The 18,712-nt window shown below is 36.8% G+C and overlaps 1 protein-coding gene across 1 annotated transcript in view; it reads left to right on the top strand.

The window, feature by feature from the left end:
* The window catches only part of LOC113230807 (ATP-binding cassette sub-family A member 3-like), a 36,501-nt gene extending 18,004 nt beyond the window's left edge, over positions 1-18,497 (top strand). Inside the window, exons 8-18 of the mRNA XM_026464895.1 lie at positions 949-1,127; positions 3,269-3,415; positions 3,823-3,940; positions 5,014-5,168; positions 10,569-10,796; positions 10,946-11,084; positions 11,267-11,513; positions 13,724-13,782; positions 16,094-16,206; positions 17,747-17,972; positions 18,475-18,497. Of these exons, the coding sequence (XP_026320680.1) occupies positions 949-1,127; positions 3,269-3,415; positions 3,823-3,940; positions 5,014-5,168; positions 10,569-10,796; positions 10,946-11,084; positions 11,267-11,513; positions 13,724-13,782; positions 16,094-16,206; positions 17,747-17,972; positions 18,475-18,497 (1,634 nt within the window). The remainder of the gene's footprint in view (positions 1-948; positions 1,128-3,268; positions 3,416-3,822; positions 3,941-5,013; positions 5,169-10,568; positions 10,797-10,945; positions 11,085-11,266; positions 11,514-13,723; positions 13,783-16,093; positions 16,207-17,746; positions 17,973-18,474) is intronic.
* The last annotated feature ends 215 nt before the right edge of the window (positions 18,498-18,712 follow it).

Below are 18,712 nucleotides of genomic sequence, written 5' to 3'. Positions count from 1 at the left end.
AAATAATTGAATATCAATTCAATAAAAATTTAATTATAAGAGAGAACTTTTGCTACAAAAATGAAATACAGATTTGTAAGTAAAGTTGATACTTTACCTGATCCTTGACAAACGTGAAATGAAGTGTCACAGGGATCATCCGTTGGCGTATGAAGTGATTCCCCAAAATTTTCACAATAATATACCTTTACTGCTACCTATTGACATAACAATATTTATCTGTTAAAGACTGTAGAACGACACTACTAAACGCTTTTACAGATTAAGACCAAGGCAGTTTTGCTAAGTATTTTTCGGGTGTGCTACGTGAGTGCGAATCCCGATTACGCGAATGACGATAGTGCGAAGACTGTTCCCCGAAAGCTTGAATGCGCGATAGTTCATTTGCGCGAATGACGATAGAACGAAGACAGATTTGCGAAAGCTGGAAGGCTAATTAACTTTTACAACTTTTAGTGCTATCGTAATCCGCGCAAATGGACTATCGCGCATTGAAGCTTTCGCGCAACCGTCTTCGCACTCACGTAGTACACCCCTATATTTCAGTATGCACAAAATTGGTACAAAGCAAGCTACCTGAGCGGTCTCCTCTCGAGTCACCTCGATTTAAAGTGAAGTGTGAAGTTGTGGTGAAGGTCGGGTCGGATTGGCCACCATTGTTAAATTCAGCCTTTTGTTATTCTTTCTGTCAATCAACTAGTTCTTTCTCTCTACCGTTTGTACCACGCAATCTTTTACGTAACGTTTAGCCGACAACCAATCTAACCATCGAATCTTCTTATTTACTGTACCTTATTATTAAACCATAATGTCCTGTTCTGACATTCTTACTACTCCTTAGACACTACACATTCCTCGATTGCTGCATTCGTCACCTTTTCTTGTACAATATTCCATTACTCTTTTTAAGATTAGGAAAATAGCGATCACTATCTTTTTATGTTACAGAGAGGAATCTACCGATATTGGACATTTTCGTGCAGCACAACCCGGGCAGCGGTTCCGTATTTGCTAGCTATGTTATGTTCATACTTCAAACCATCATCTTTGCTTTCATTTCCTGGTACCTTAATAAAGTACGCCCCGGCAAATATGGAACTGCGCTGCCGTACACCTTCTTGTTCAAGGTGGGTATTAGACTACCTACAGAAAAATAATCATAATAGGCTAGCGTGGTGGACTATGGCCTGTCCTTCCTTAGAGGAGATCCATGCCCAGTGGGAAGTATAATCGGCTGATGTTGTTGATAATTATGTTAAAAAACTGGACATCCTTAATGACGTTATGGTCGATACAAACCTCAAATCACTTTGGTCGATTCTGCATAACAGTGAAAGCACTTTGGAAAAATATATAGTCAAATGAGGACATACACTGATTTACTATACGGTGTGTAAACACGATTCCTAAAAATAAATTTTCACTACAGAAAAAAACACTAACTTACCTCGAAATTTTACAAGAATACCGCTAGATAAGTCGATAAGTACTTTACATATCAACTCATCCGTAGAACAAAGACCTACGTGCACGACTAATTGCTCTCAGGACGTAACACATTTCGTTTGTTCTTCTTCGCTGTGGATGTCAGGTCGACTGTTGTTCGATTTTATATTTCCGAAACGAAATAAGTTAAATTTTCAAAACATCTTTACCTTATTCTCTTTTCGCTACATAGTCATATCGGACTTTGTTCTTCGGATGAGTCGAATTGCAAGTACCAATTTTTTTTTTGTCAACTGAACTAAATAGAACACGTATTCAAAGTCAAAGTCAAAGTCAAAGATTATTTATTCCATAGGTAAAATAAATTTACACTTGAAAACGTCACATTTAAGCTACTGCTCGTTCACTACGCTGACTTCCCTGAGAAGAACGAGCAAGAAACTCTAGGGATTGCTCTTTTCAAGTAAACTTAAATGCTATGGAATACACTTTGAATCAAATTTGTGTGGATTCTGGAGCCGTGTCGTCTTTCCATACATCTTTATCTAACACGTAGTCTTCAATTTTGTAATATGATTTTTCAATCAAAATATTTTTAATGTTGTTTTTAAACTTAGGAAATGATAAACTTAATATGTGCTCCGGAATCTTATTGTGCAGTTCCCCATAAAAGAGTTGTTTACCTTGATTAAACGAAATCGTGGTACCATGAGTTTGGACTTAGCTCTAAGGTTAATATTATGGATATCTTCTTTCTTATTGAAATTATTTATATTTTTACGGGCATATAAAATATTTGAGTAAATGTACTGTGATGCCACAGTCATGATACCAGTTTCCTTAAACTTTTCTCCGAGAGAAACCCGAGAGCCTAGACGGTACACAGAATGATCGTTTTTGCAATACAAATATGGTTTGAATATCTGCCGCTTTACCCCACATGAGAATCCCGTAGGACATTATACTATGGAAGTAACTAAAGTAAACTAGTCTAGCAGTACTAACATCGGTAAGCTCACGTATCCTGCGGACTGCGTATGCAGCGGAGCTTAATCTGCTGGCCAGGGACGATATGTGATACGAACTATACGATATACATTTTTCAAATGACTTTAATTTCTGTTATAATAAAATAAATTCTGAAATAAAGCCTGTGTTCGTGTCCCTCGACGCAAACAATAGAACCAATTTAGTATACGGAAAAAAAAATTAATTCGAGCTTATAGTAATATGGTAGTATTGGCTCCTAAGATCTTGCGTGGAGTATTGCAGTCACCCGTGGGATGGCTCAGTGAATTATCAACAAGAGGCTTTGACTCGCTTAAACGCCAGAAGATTTTTGGCGACGATAAGCTCGAATTTAAAGTTCATTTGTTTTGCTCACCAACGCAATGTTGCCTGACTGTCGGTTTTGTACAGAATGTGCTCGGTGAGTGTACCAATGAGCTCCATCAGCTTACCATTGGGCATCCAGACGTACAGCGAGATATCATTCCTACTTAGTCAATGTTCCCTTCAGGCGTACTAAGCGCTTTTCGTCATCTTTATTATGCGCATAGCTCAGGAATGAAATTTCTTGCCTGCGACTGTGTCTCCGAGCACATGCAACCCTATCTTTAAGGTGCGATTGAATAGGCAACTCTTTGCGAGCTTGTTCCATCGTAGACCCTACCTTTATTCCAGGGTAGTGGTCAAGAGCAAGTCCATTTACTTAAAAAAAAAAACCAAGTAAGAATATTTAAGTTTTCCCAGAGTAATTCTAGTTAGTAATTATTAACCTAACATAATATATTAGGAAAATACGTTTGTCTGTGTTTACAAGGCTCAATTTTGGAGCATCAAAAAAGTTGCCCTTATAACAATGGACAAAGAATACATGACGACGATAACCAAGGACCGCGACCCGCTCTACTTCGAGAAACCGCCGCCTTCCGCCGAGATTGGCATCCGCATTACCAACCTCACTAAAGTAAGTAAACATTTCTTACACAACCGCAACAATCGTCATTAAAATGTTTACATACAAGAGAAACTGGTTGTACTCTTGTGTTTTACGGCCTGTAAATCTAAAACAATTTTATGAAGGTGAATGGGATAGGACCTCAATCTGTGTATACCCTGTAATAAAAGTACTATGCTAACGCAATAGAATTCTAGGGGACACACTCTGAATTGGCAAATTCAAATCAATTTACAAAAATCAATCGGCTCAGCCGGATTCCAAACCTATAATCATATATATAAAGAATAAAATCTGTCTTGATCGCTGAGTCACCGAGTTCATCGCACCTAAAACATTGTCTTGATCAAAACATCGTCTAGCGGCATCTAGTACTAACTGGCGACACTAACAAAAATAGTTATATTTATCTGTAGGTGTACAATGAACAGAAAGTTCTGGATAACGTGTCATTCGATGTGTACAAAGGGGAAATCACGGTGCTGCTCGGGCACAATGGAGCTGGAAAAACTACATTAATGTCGATTATTACAGGTAAGAAAGTTACGTAGGATCTCGTCTAAATTTATTAGAATCAATAATTTATTTTTAGTGACCAATGACTGCACAGATCGCTGGGGTTCAAAATGACTCGTAGGAATTATGACGGTTTAAAAAGATTCAGCAAATGCATCGTTTAAGGTTCTACGAGTGACTTTTTGACAATTGACATAAATGTTAGTAAATGAAACTAATTTTCCGGATTTAAATCGCGTATATTTGTTTTTTTCAAACAAACCGACGTTTCGGGCCCTTTACAGGTTCCATGGTCACTGACTGAGGTGGTACAGTCTTCAACCAGTTATGTCTAATATTGATGCAAACCATCTTATTTTTTCACTATAGTTACAATAGTTTTTAATTAAATACCTCATTTTTAATTTCACAAAGAAACATTCCAATTTACGCTACAAGTTTTACAAATTATTTTATTGAATGAATTTTTTATTAAGTTTAGTTTAATAAAATTTAATAAAATAATCTAATTTCTATTATTAATTAATAATAGAAATTAGAATAAACTAAAATATATTAATAATAAATAAATATTAATTAAAATTAATAAAACATATTAATTAGTATTGCAGTCTTATGTTTGTTTGGGATTTTTCATTAGAGGAAATACTGGATCCCAAACTGTTGGTACGGAGAAACCATCTTCCCTGTTGAAATTAAGATGTTTTTTAATTTCAATGGCCTCTCGCAGCATCCTGGGTAGATAACGGACTTCTTATGCAAGGACCTGGGGTTAGTCAAACTTCATTGAATGTGTAGGTTTATCCATGACATGCTCGCAGTCTTGTTTACGCGACGGTGTTTGACATCAGCTATATGTTCTTTGACGCGGGTACAAATACTTCGCTTTGAAAAATAGGGTGGTTTGCATCAATATTAGATATAACTGGTTGAAGACTGTACCACCTCAGTCAATCGTGACCATGGGACCTGTAAAGAGCCCGAAACGTCGGTTTGTTTGAAAAAACAAATATACGCGATTTAAATCCGGAAAAATAGTTTCATTACTTACATTATTGTAACTAGTTTCTAGCTCTTGCTCGTGATGACAGGTGTGATATGCGCAACAGAAGGTACAGTGACAGTATACGGCCTGGACACGGTTCAGCACCAGAAGCAGGTGCGAAAGCTAATCGGGCTATGCCCGCAGGACAACATTTTTTTCCCTCACCTAACAGTGCTCGAGCACGTCATGTTCTGCGCTATGGTAAGTTTAAAGGACTTTTGCAATATTTATGGCCAAGGACAGCGTGAAATACAAATGAAGTGATGTCTGAAATTTGAATTTTTGTTTGTCCTAACCCGATCGGATTGGGTATCATGTGTAATTTTGTCTACCAAACGCTAAATGAGTTTAATTTAAACTTAATGTGAATTTGATACCCGACGAAATATTACTCTACGTGAAAACAACACAACAGAGAGAAAGCATTATTTCACATTTTCTTTATGATACCTACTAAGTGATGGGATGAACAAGTCTTGCGCCTGATGGTAAATGATACGCCTGTCCATAACAGTTGCAGTGCCACTCAGAGCTTTAAATCGCAAAGATCTGAGGTGCACTGCCTCATCACCCTGAGACATAAGTTTCCACATTCCGTTTGTTTATTTCATAAAACTTATATCCGATCCTAAAGGTTGTAGGCTGTTTTTTATGAACATGGAGTGAAATGACAGTTCATTGCGCAAAAGTGTCATTAGAACGTCCAACATTCACAATTCTGACATTATTGGCAAAATTTTAACTTCGTTCACAATTTATCGATAAAACTGTCGACAACAACTACATGACTATTAAAATTTTATGAAAACTGGGAATCGTGAAAGTGTCATTTTACTCCCTTTAAAAAGACTGTTGACGAAAATTGTAAACTGGAATAAGAATACACGAAAAGTGAACTGTAATTTCAACTGGTCCGACAAAATGTAAATAGTAATATTTTTGATCTCGGATGACCATATACAAAAAAAGATACAAAAACGTTTATTTAACTGTCCAAAACGTAATATTGTGATACATTGATACCACACTAGGCTAGGCCTGTGTCGTGGTTATCAGTACAGATGGTTTTTACATAAGGCCTTATTTTACTGTATTATTAAATGATTTATTTAAATAGTAATAACAAACATAAAAATTACAGAAGGGCAATAAATACTGTGTGTATGTTTGTGGTGTGTGTGTGTGTGTGTGTGTGTGTGTGTGTGTGTGTGTGTGAGTGTGTGTGTGTGTGTGTGCGCGTGCGTGTGTGTGTGCGTGTGCGTGTGCGTGTGTGTGTGTGTGTGTGTAATGGCAACAAAACAATATTATTTGTAGAGCGTCTTTTATAGGAACAAGTAACGACTCTGTGACCTCGTATATGATTAGCACGTGCTTTAGTGTTATTTTGACTTCCTAAATCCAAGAAAACTCCGATACAGTACTTTCCAGTAATGAAGATACTTTTTCCACTAGGGTTCTAACGGCATTCTCGGCGGACCTTCCCCTTCTGAATCCAAACGAATTGTTGACTAGTAAGCTCTTTCCCTCCAGATACATCATCAGTCTTTTGTTAACTACCTTTTCCATTATTTTAGAAAAAGCAGGTAGCAAGGATATAGGCCTGTAGTTGTTGCAACCAGAGATATCTCCTCCCTTATGTATTGGCGTGACTGCTGCAATTTTAAAGGCACTGGGAACAACTCCTGATTCCAAACTTTGATTATAATTTCCGTAAGTGGAGAGACTGCAACATTTGGCGTTTTTGATTATACGACTACTTATCCCATCTATCCCAGGAGCACTGTCATATTTCAAGGAATTTATTAAAGACTCTACTTCAAACTGGTCCGTTGGAATCAAGTAGAACGAGTTCACTGGACAGCTGCTGGTGTCAGCTTTTTTAGCTAGAAGCACTTCCGTTATGTCCAATTTTTCCAAAACTTGATACGCCAATGTTTTCCCTATAGTTGCAAAATGGTCATTAAGAACATTTACCGATTTTTCAGGGGTTTCTTTTATGCTTCAAATTTTGTCTATTGACAGATTTGAGTTGCTTTTCCTACTTGTTCATTTGTTTATTGTTTCCCATGGTTTTTTGCTGAAGATTAAGAGGGAGCAGAGGAAAAATTCCTAATCTTCGATTTGATTTTAGAGGGGTATATCCACTTTAAAGATAAAAATAAAATATTGTATGAGTAACTACACGATATATTCAAGCATAGGCATTAATCAGAAACATGAAACAATAAAGTTTCCTAGATAGATAAAAATCACGAAATGACCTCTAATTTTCACATTTTTTCGATTTATCCTCGAAATGCTACAGGTTATTAGGATAAAAATTAGATAATTAATTATATTTATGCATGATCGACAACTGTCACTACGGATTTTTTTTAAATCCCTTTAGTTTTAGAGTTATTCCGCTAAAACGAATTTGGTACTTTTAATGCGCAAAATCCAACATCTCCTGTCGCATGTCACGCGAACTTCAGGCATATATTTGTTTCACAAATTTGGGCGGAGCCAACGTCAAAACTTTTTTGGCATGCTCCATCTTAAGCAAGTCGCTATTATACATATTTTTAGTTTTTCTTAGCAGACTTATGTAGAAATTCCGGTATCTAGAATAAATTATACTATTAATATTATCTTTTGGCAGGTTTCTGGCTTTCTCGTGTAAGTAATCTCGAACTTGTGAGCATTTATTCGACCTCGGCTCATCCACGGCTTTAGAATCAACATACGACGTTTTTTTGTAACCAATTTTTTGGTGTTAGACTCCATTATGTCGAGAATTATTTTCACAAATATATTTGTTTGTTCTTTAGTATTGCGAAATCCTTGCAGTTTAATCCAGTCAACGTTATTAAGCGCTGAAATGATTTTCTGGTCGTAACGTCGTAACGAATCCTGACAAAGTTTGACTTTGGAAGCTTAGGTGATTCAGTTGTTATACCTGTAATGATAGTGCTGTGATCTGTTACCGAAGATGATACGACAACGGTATCTACATCAGCTCTTCCTTTTACGAAGACATGATCAAGTAGAGCATCTCTGTGCGTGGGTTTGTCCACTGCTGGCAGAAATCCCAACACAGATATTCCGTAGTATCCGCGGGGTGAGCTGCTGTGTGGAGTATATTTATATTGATATCGCTTGTAAGTACAAAACATGGTTGTTGATCGATATTTGTTATGACATTATAGAGTGAGCCTATAAACGGGTCAAGCTGCCTAAACGACGGAGATCTGTAGATTGCCTATACCATAACACATGCTTTTATATCGATAGCTAAACAATTTGAATCGTACAAATTTAGTTCTTTACATTGCGGAGACAGATTTTCCCTCACGTAAGCTATAACCCCACCAGCTTTATTGATGTATTCCGTACTGCTAAATTGAATATAGCCGTTTATTTGAGTGATAATTGACATATCACTTATCCAACACTCTGTAAGTATTAAAATATCAATATCCAAGTTGACTCTAGCCAGGAGCACAAGAAAATTACTAAAATTGCGATTGATGCTTCTTATATTTAAAGTAAGTATTTTAAGATTGTGTTGTTTCACTAAACTACAGCAATCCTCAGTCTTAGTTATGGAGTGGCATTGTAAGTACCTCAACTCATCTAATTCATTAATTATGGCTTGAGTAGTCACTAAGTGACGCCTTTAGAAAAAATAAAGTCTCGGTTAGTATGCCACTCCATAATAATGCTTTTATCAATAATTGTGTTCGCGTAATGTACAGTGTGGTGTAATTTGTAATTATTGTTGGAAGTATAAGTGTAGTATGTGTGTGTTTTGTCTGTGTAGTGGTTAAGATAGCATATAATATGATTAATCAAAAACAGTTTATCCTCACGACGAATAGACACTATCAGGTTTATGTAGCGGTCCCATCTTATCCAGGTTATTCATCTGATGAGAATAGCAGGGCGTTTTTCAGTTCCATTGTTATCTGTTTTACGAACAAAGATCGACCCATTTCGAAGCCAACAATAACGGAATCCATGTAGAGAATCCCTGGTGCGGGCGTCACGAAATAACAAGCGGTTGGCTTTAGTCAGTCGTTCGTTTAGGTAAATTTTCCTGTCTGGTATAGTGAGTTGAAAGGACTCTGATGTGAGATTCTTCCTTCCTTTTCCTGTGCATCATGTATTTTAAGGTGTTTAGTCAATATGCGATCAAGCAAACCGTCCAACGATATGGGTCTATAATTGTTCTTATCGGACACATCCCCCGTCTTGTGTTTCATAAGGGGCACCACCACAGTCTTCATTAAATCATCGGGCAAGTATGCATGCCTTAAACAAAGGTTGAATAAGTGAGCCAAAACCTGCGGCAAGTGCCCACCCGCTTGTTGTTGATGCTCCATATTTAAATCATCATGTCCAGGTGACTTACCTCTCGTCACCCCCTTGATGATGGACGCTACATCTTCACTGGTGATATTTAGGTCAGCCGAGTCACAACGATCATAAGCGTCAAGCACCCACTCCCTATCAGGTGGCTCAGGGGGCTCAACCTTGAAGTGCTCCATGAAAAGATTGGCGATATCCTTACTATCAGCCACACCGCACACTCACCGGACAACTCGTCCTAGGATTCAATTTACTGGACTCCTTCCAAACCTTATGACAGTTCTGCGCCTTATGGTGCGATGCTATTATGTCGAGTTTAATTTGCTCATGATTCTTCTGACACCACTTTAATTTAACCTTAGAATTGCTCTTAGAAGCTTTCATAAGTTCATAGGTAGGCTCTAGGGAGGGCTTTCCCATTGTAACCCATACCAGAAAACGTAACCGAGCCACCGAATGAGCATCTTTGACGTGTCGGTTCCAGTCTTTTAGTAGCGATTACGCAGTCGAAAAGTTGCCGACGCATTCAGGCAGACGCGCACACCGGCGCCTCCTGCCGTCGTGTCCTTTAGCGTGCTCTGCAATATTGTGGAGAGAAATGCGCTGCGGTGTTCCAAATTGATACCTTATCAATTCTTAAAGCGTAAAATATATATTGATAATTTTAATGTCTCTCATGCACTTTTCCTTTTTTTTTTTGGTTTCTGATGGCCCTAATTTTGTTTTTAAGCAGCGATCATTTGCAAACCATCCCAGTATCGATTGTAGTAAGATGAATGAGATCAGGTTTCGTGTTCGCCACATGCGGCTGTAATAGTATTTTTGTTTTAAATTTGTTACCTAATTGTTTTAGTTTTGTTCATCGCTTTTTTTTTAAGTTTATACATCAAAAGTGTTTAGGGATCAAGTACGTTTTTGCACGTTACTGAAAAATCAGGTTTTTAAATAATTTTTTTTCAATACTGATGGATTTTTTGGCCAATTTTATAATTTGATGTGATGAAATTGACCAAGGAAATCCATTGTTGTTAAAAAAATACGCATTTTAAAAAACCTGATTTTCAGTAACTAGTCAAAACGTGTTTGATCCCTAGACACTTTAGATGTGTATTTTTGTGTTACGGCATAATAATAAATGCTTTCTATTTTATAATAGTGTCTACATCATTGCGAAATTTGACAAGGCTTGTTAAAGAAGCAGCGTATAACGCGTGTCGTTCCTTGCGAATTATAATAAAAGGTCACTTTCAGTTAAAAGGCGCCAATCGCAAGGCAGCGAAGGAATTTTGTCTTGAACTTCTGGATCGCCTAAAAATTGCAGACAAAGCCAATAATAAGAGTGAACAATTGTCGGGGGGCATGAAACGAAGATTGCAGCTCGCGTGTGCACTTGCTGGAAGAGGAAACGTGCTAATACTCGATGAACCTACGTCGGGACTCGACATCAAGACTCGTCGAGAACTTTGGAACTTGTTATTGGTAAGCGATTTGACTTCACATCGAATTCCTACCAAAAAATAAATCAAAATTTCTGATCTCATGATAGAGCAAAGATATACTTGCTCAATTCCATTATATTTTTCAGTAGCATTGTCGTTTTGTGTTTGTGAATTGGTTATATTGTACAGTCACTGCGTGGTGAGCGTACGGTGCTACTGACGACGCACTTCATGGAAGAGGCAGACGCACTAGGCGACCACGTGGCGACGCTAAACGGTGGCCAACTGCGCGCTCTTGCTACGCCCATTTACCTCAAAAAGAACTTAGGTAGGTGTATGCATAGTTCTGGGGGTCAATTCCCATTTTCCGTCAGACACTCAGCCGAAACAATTGCTGTCAAATAAGTAACAGCCAACCAAATTAAGACCTTAAGACTTTGCCTTTTGATGATGATGATAATGAAATTGTAGAGTAATTATCAAATATCATATTATTCCATTTCCCAACAGGCACCGGCTACCGCCTATCCCTAAAGACAATCGGACTACCCCAGAAAAAGGCTATCACACGTCTCGTAATGACTTACGTACCAGAAGCAACACTAAAAGAAATAGGTCTCGACACCCTCGAATACTCACTACCGTCCACCAGCAGCAATTTCTCGACATTACTCACGCAGTTGGAAAACGAACGATCGAAACTCCGAATAGATTCGATCGGAGTCGGTGTTTCGACTCTCGAGGAAGTTTTTACAAAGTAAGTCGTATATTGAAACGATCTTGTCCATCTGTAAAATGTATAATGTCAGTACGGAGTACTAAATAACCGACCTCAAAAGTTCGTGCAATTACATCTATTTGCCAAGTTTTATTAAAATTGGTTATTGGAAAGTACACAAAACCGGATTCATCATCTATTATATATTATGCTCACTGTTTATAGTATATTAAGAGAAAAACGCCTTCAATTGGAGCATAGCAAAATCAACCATTAAAATAATTGCTCCTTACAAAATTTAGGCGCTATTTATAAAAATACTTTATGCGTGAATATTCCGCCGGCCGTTGAAAGCTTGCCTTTCAACCAATAAGTAACACTTGCTTCAGGAAGTGGACAAATTTTTGAAAAGGATCTTATTACAATTCCTATAGGAGTTTTGATATCGACCAGTTTATTGACGCCATCAGTGCCAGGAAATAGAGCTATAGCTCGACCCAATTTATATATTAACGGTGGTAGATTGCCCTCCTTTAGAACTACTAGAGATATCATCTTCAATGCGTCTTTACAAGTACGCCATTTAATCGTCAGTTGAAGCTTTGAGACATATTCTTTGCTCCATCCACACCAAAAATGTTGTCGAAGTTTTTCAATTTCCTGAAAACGATTCAAGCGATTGTTTTGTACATTTTGACAATCCTGTCTTGGCAAGGAAGTGAGTGGTTTACCGATGATGAAATGTCCTGGTGTTATGAAATGTTAGAGTTAGAATTGTGCCACATAGAACTGAGTACGTGTGACTACTGGGAATAAACGAATGGCAGGTACTCTGGATCGCTCGAGAGTGGGGTAAGTGCAGCAAATCATAGACCATTGTCGGAATATACGGTTTTGGGTTTCCCCCTACGCACAATGAATCTGCGCAATGCTGATAAATAATTGTTGCTTGTCAAGTCACCAAGCAATTCAATGTGGATAGCCTTTGTCGTGAAACATATAAAAAGACTATGTACACCTTCAGCAGCCTACATCCACAGCTTTGATGACTAGCAGTTAAGTTCACTTGTAAGCTTCATTTACATATCCTTGAATCTAGATAGACAAAATCCGGCTTTGGTTTAGAACCATTTACGGAACTTTACACAGGAGATAGTAAAAACCGATGCTCGCTGCTTAAAGTATATTGAGAGAAAAAAACGCCTTCAATTGGGGCATAGCAAAATCAACCATTAAAATTATTACTCCTTATTGCTCCTTATAAAATTTAGGCGCTATTTATAAAATAAGTCTTCATGCGTGAACAGCCACCCTTACAGGTGGAATATTTTCCTTAAAATTAAGTGGTACCACTGCTGAGGTACCCTCTTTCCAACAAAAAAAGAATCATCAAAGTCGGTTCACAAATATCGCGTAACATACATACAAAAAAGACTTCAAAAAAGGAGGTTATACGTTCGGCTGTATATATGTTTTACGATTTCTCCATAATTTGTGGACCGGTTGAACATTATTTTTTGTTTGAAACGGTGCACTCTCGTGATGGTCACATTATATCGAGGAACATCCTCAAATTTTATAGGAATGTCAGTGTACTCACCAATTTCTCCATCAATTTCATCAATTCAACTGCCTCTGTGGCCGAACGGTTACCATGCCGGACTGCCACGCAGAGGTCCCAGGTTCGATTCCCGGGCCGGGAGAAATATTTGTATGACCTATATAGAAATATTTGTTTCTCTCGTGAGTTTGGGTGTAATTTGTGGTTGTCTATATGTGTGTCCATAGCACCCGCGACACAGGGTTTCCCTAGTGCGGGGCTATGTTGAGTGTGTGTTATTTAAAAAAAAAAAATTTAGGATCGATTTTGTTTTTTGTGTTCGAAATTCTTTTTTGTTTGAAACGGTGTACTCTCGAGGGACCATGATGCCCACGATGCTGTTCCGGGCTCGTTTCGGCTATCGCAAATTACTAATTATTTTCCGAAAAAGTCAACTTTACCTTCACCTGACAACCAGAAAAAAAGTATAAAACGTACAACTCATTTGTCCGTAACAGTCCAATTGTCGCAATCTTTTGTTGTTGTCACGATTTTTTGTTTTTTCAATGAAAGCGTTACAATTACTATTTCCATGATCTAGGATTCGTGCTAAATTTGTGGATACATTTGCAACATTTAGCTATTGTGTAGTTTATCAGTTGCTCACCTCATTCATAATCACCAGTGAGTGATTTAAATTTTATTCCAGATTGTGCAGCGACATTGAAACATCTTTCACGGAGGACACTTTCGACGATGAATTACAAGGTACTTATATATATTTAAAGTCAAATTTCGAGGTCAGTTTGATGGAAATCGGCGGTGAAATATCACTTCAAATATGAATAAAATTTAATGAATATTCAAACTTTTATTGAATTGACATTCAATTATCTTTTATGTGAAATTACTCCACTAGTTTGTTACAATTATTAATACAAAGATCGAACACTCAGAGAAATTTCCTTCGATCCTCGGTGACGAAATACTTTCACAGATTTCTCATAGATGGCGCTACGGTTAAAAGTCGTTGAAAAAACCAAATACGAAGATACGACAACAAGCACACAGAAGAATTCGTGAGGTCCGCTGGTTCGTTCCGTGGCTTGGTTGGTGTAACGTTTCGCACGATATTTCTAGCATACTGACATCGGTTCGAATCCGGCCGGCCCGAAGGATTTTTTCTGAGTGTTCGATCTTTGTATGAATGGAATATTTTTTTATTGTAGTAAGTACAAGGTCCAGGGCAGTACTTACTACCTATTTCAGTAATAAACATCTCTATAGTCCAGTACCGGTTGTAGAATGTTACGGACTTGCGCAATTTTTATCTCAATTGGTAAAAAACTCCTCAGTGAGAAATATTAACTTTATGACCAACGGATGAAGGGAAATTTGAAATAAAAACCGAAAAAAAAAGAAAAAACCGGAATTGTTTGCATTATTTTCAAAAAAGAACCCACTAAGTTTGTAAATGTAAATCCATTTCTGTCCCCAAAAATAGCGGGCTTTTGAAATTACAAGTACAGCTTTTACAAAGATTATTTTTATTTTTGAAGAAAAAACGAAGAAAGAAATAGTTTAGGAAATGAAACTATTTTTCCGGATTTAAATCGAGTATATTTGTTTTTTCAAACAAATGACTGTACCACCTCAGTCAACCGTGACCATGGGACCTGTAAATGTCGGTTTGTTTGAAAAAAAAACATGTACACGTGATTTAAATCGGGAAAAATAGTTTCATTTCCTATGTGTAACAATCGCGAAAACCTAAGATTTCGATAAAGAAATAGTTATGTAGAAAGTTAGAACTATAGTCCTTATTTTAAACCAAATTACAAAAGACTGTCTTAAAAATTCCAATAATTTCGAATTCAAAGTGAGAGAGGATAATGTGATTTAAGTGAAAGTGAAAACACAAATATTTAAATAAATAGGTTCAAATATAGCTTGCTGAGCATAGCCAGGATTTGAGGGCACGAGACGCAAAACAACGCAAAATCTTTTTTATTGAAAAGAAAAACTTTATCTACGGATGCGTTCTGAATGGTACATCTCATGAAATTTTTGTTCATGCTTGTACTTTTATTTTGTGTGATTTAGTGATTATTGAAATTATTATAGTTCTTCGACGAATTAAAATAATTTAATTAACACAATTAGTTGTCATTGTTAATTTAATGTCAACAATAATAAGAATGAAATATACCAACGGATTTATGTTACATTAATAAGTAATGCACGACGAATCGCTTAATTGAACGTGCCATTATCTTTTTTTTTCGTCGAAGGAAAAGTTAGGTGCACCACATTCCTTTGTCAAGTTCGAATTTCAAAAACCTTTTCCACGCTAGCGTGCAAAAAACGTTTTTGCGCGCTTATTTCTAATGAGAAAAAAGCCCTTTCCGAGCTAGTGAGGTGAAAAAAATATTTTTTAATACAGTTGCTCAAAACGTAGTATTTTTCGTACTACAAATCGTGCCAAAAGTTGGATTTTTCGCACTAGTGCTTTTTACTTTTCCATAAATTTTTTTTAATTTACTGTTGTTTCAAGTCTTAAACATAGAACTATAGAGGTCGTATATTTATTTAATATTTATGTGCTTTATGACCTAAGTCATTCGTCATTAAAACTTATATTTACTTGCAAACATCTTATTTGTTTAAATTGCATAGGTGTTTTATAAAACAACGGATTACATTTAAAATTACCAAAATATTTCAAATAAAGATGGCCGATTGAGTATTAACAACGATCCGAGGCGAGTATTACGCGAGACCGCTGCGCGCCGCGCCACTAAAATATACTGTTTTATTTTACTTTCAATGTAATTTTTTCGCAAATGTATTAAAAAACGTGGTTTGATACACGTGCGGATTTGTCATTTTCACTTGTCTCGAGTCTTGACCCTCGCCTCTGGCTCGGGCCAAGAAGCCTCGAGACTCATGAATAATGACTAACTTTTCGCACTTGTATTAAAAATAACTATTGTGGTTCTCAATTCGACTGTACTTTTCTTTTTTTGTGAACCTAAAATTTAACTGAATTAAAGTTTGTTTGTGATATTTTTATTTTCAGAGTCATCGTACCCAATAGTGATGGGCTATTATCTACTCTGGAACCAATTTCTTGTGCTCTTGCTGAGACGTATTAAGAGTATGTACTGTAGGAAGTGGAATTTCTTCTTCATGGTAAGAACTCTCCTTATCGATAGCAGAAGTATCAATTAACGTAAGGGATATTTTGTCGAAAATGAGTTACCTAAATTATTGGATTCGGAAGTTCCCGCTCTATCGATTGGTATTATTAAAATTTAGGGATGCCCAGTGGTTTAAAATATAGCATGTCCCTTACATTAAAAAACATTAAAAAAAATTGTTTAGTTGTGCCTTACAAATAAAATAAAATCGCAAAGATGTACTTGTAGTATTTTTAATTTAAGTTAGAGCTAAATCGTTACTTAGTTTCAAGAATAAATTTAAAAAAATGCCATTTATCATTGACTTACAAATAAATGGACGACGACGGGTCTAATATAAAAACCACGAAAAAAATGTCCCAAGTCAACCTATTTAAACGTAGTGACATATAAAGGAATATGAAAAAGCTAAAACGTTGAATTTAAATTGTAATGTCATCGCAGTACTGTCTAATTTTGCTTGCTTCGCTGTCAATCGAACAAACGAAGACTACAGTGCGAATGACGCTCTGTATACGATTTTAACGCCCTATAAGTTCGGACACTTTTTAGCGCGGACCCGATGTCCATATAATTGTAAGTCAATGCCATTCATACAATTTCTTTCAAACTAACAAATAAAAACGTATACCAATATAGAAAGAAACTTTTGATATGTTAGCTTTTCAACGACAGTTTACTATTTTCACCACTAATTATCATAATTGTAAATGAATTTTAATTGAACATTCATAACGTTGTTTAAAAAATTTTGCATTTTTTTAATATTTAGTAGCAGTAGAGCTCCTTGTGAAAGAGTTCGTCCAGGGAAGTATTGCCACTTTATCTATTTCTGCCGCCAAGCAGTAATGTCATCATTACTGTGTTCCGGTCTGGAAGGGTAAGGGTGCTGGTGTAATTACAGGCACATGAGAATTGTCATCTTACGTCTCAGGGTGATGGGCGCAGTGGCAGTGTCTCTCAGATCTTTGCCATTTGAAGTTCTGAGTGACACTGCAACTGTTATGGACAGGCGTGTCGCTTACCACCAGGCCTACGACTGGTTCGTCCCGTCACCTGGTATCATAAAAATAAAACACTAATTACACACAAAATCACGAGAGAAATAAATGTAGCTTATCATTGACTTACAAATAAATGGACGACGGGTCTAATACAAAAACCACGAAAAAAATGTCCCAAGTCAACCTATTCGAAATTTAAATTGTAATGTCATCGCAGTATCGCGCTGTCCGTAGAACAAATGAAGACTAAAGCGGAGTGTCGCGCTCTGTATACGATTTTAGCGCCTTACAAGTGCGGACACTTTTTAGCGCGGACCCGACGTCCATATAATTGTAAATCAATGTAGCTTATACATACATTTCTCTCCTGGCTTTCAACTTCCTCGCAAGTGTGATGAGAACGACTATATGCCATACGAGTAGAACGGTAATCACAAATGTTCGGGCCAGGTTTTGAGTCTGTGCCTCTATAATATTTAATTGCGTAATTTTAACCCTTCTATTTATTTATTGCCTACTATTTTGCAGCAAGTACTAATACCAATTTTATTAATATTCGCCATGACATACATGACTAACGATCCAGTAAAAAGTGATGATGAAGACCATAAAACGACCATGAACTTCAGCATGTTTAGAGACATGCACCAACTGAAGGTTTTTTACAAACTAGACTATAAGAACCGTGAATTTTTAAAGACTTTTCGACCGTTTGGCAACGTTGAATTTGAAGAAACGTCCAATATAATTGATGGTACGTATTGCGTATTTTCTGATAAATCATCGTTTTTTAATTACGCAATAAAACCTTTTTGGAATATACAGTAGATGCCTGCTCTTTAGTCCGTCGCGTAAAAAATAATCATATTTTAAGCTACACCTCCTCTTATCGCCCTTCTACCGTCACGACTTACAGTTAATTCTGACGCCGTTAGTTGTGACATTTTTTCATATAATTTAATACTTATACTGCCGCGATCGGTAAAAAATGGCGATCTGTCACTATTTTTATTTTTTCCTAGTTAAAGTATGAAGTTATCGCAAGAGAAAATTAGATATGTTTTTTAAATTCATTGCTTTAAACCAACTATATATATGTACTAGTGTAATAGATGCAGCGTTACATACACACGCTGCGTTTACTGATATGTGGTGAAGACGCTACACGCCATTAAATATAGTTGGTTGTCAAACATTCAAGATGGCGGACGCAGATGCGGTCCTCTTTAAAAATTAATTTACATCCTTTTCTCTAGTGCGGTACCTCGAATCACCTTGAAATTTTTGTTAGTACTTCTCAAAGTAACAGGTATTCACTTGAAATTAACGGACATCTCTACGAAGCAATGCTAAAATAGAAAATAAATGATTCGCTCTCGGCCTTTTGGAGGGAAAAGTGTCGTTTTTATTTTGACTTGCAATTATTTTGTGAAATCTGGTTTAAAGTGGAATAGGATAGTGCCATTGTGCCTTAATCGAAGATTAAAACGCGAA

The sequence above is a fragment of the Hyposmocoma kahamanoa genome, unplaced genomic scaffold (assembly GCF_003589595.1).
Source record: "Hyposmocoma kahamanoa isolate Upper Pololo Valley unplaced genomic scaffold, ASM358959v1 64, whole genome shotgun sequence".
NCBI lineage: Eukaryota > Metazoa > Arthropoda > Insecta > Lepidoptera > Cosmopterigidae > Hyposmocoma > Hyposmocoma kahamanoa.
This window is presented reverse-complemented; position numbering and strand designations above follow the sequence as displayed.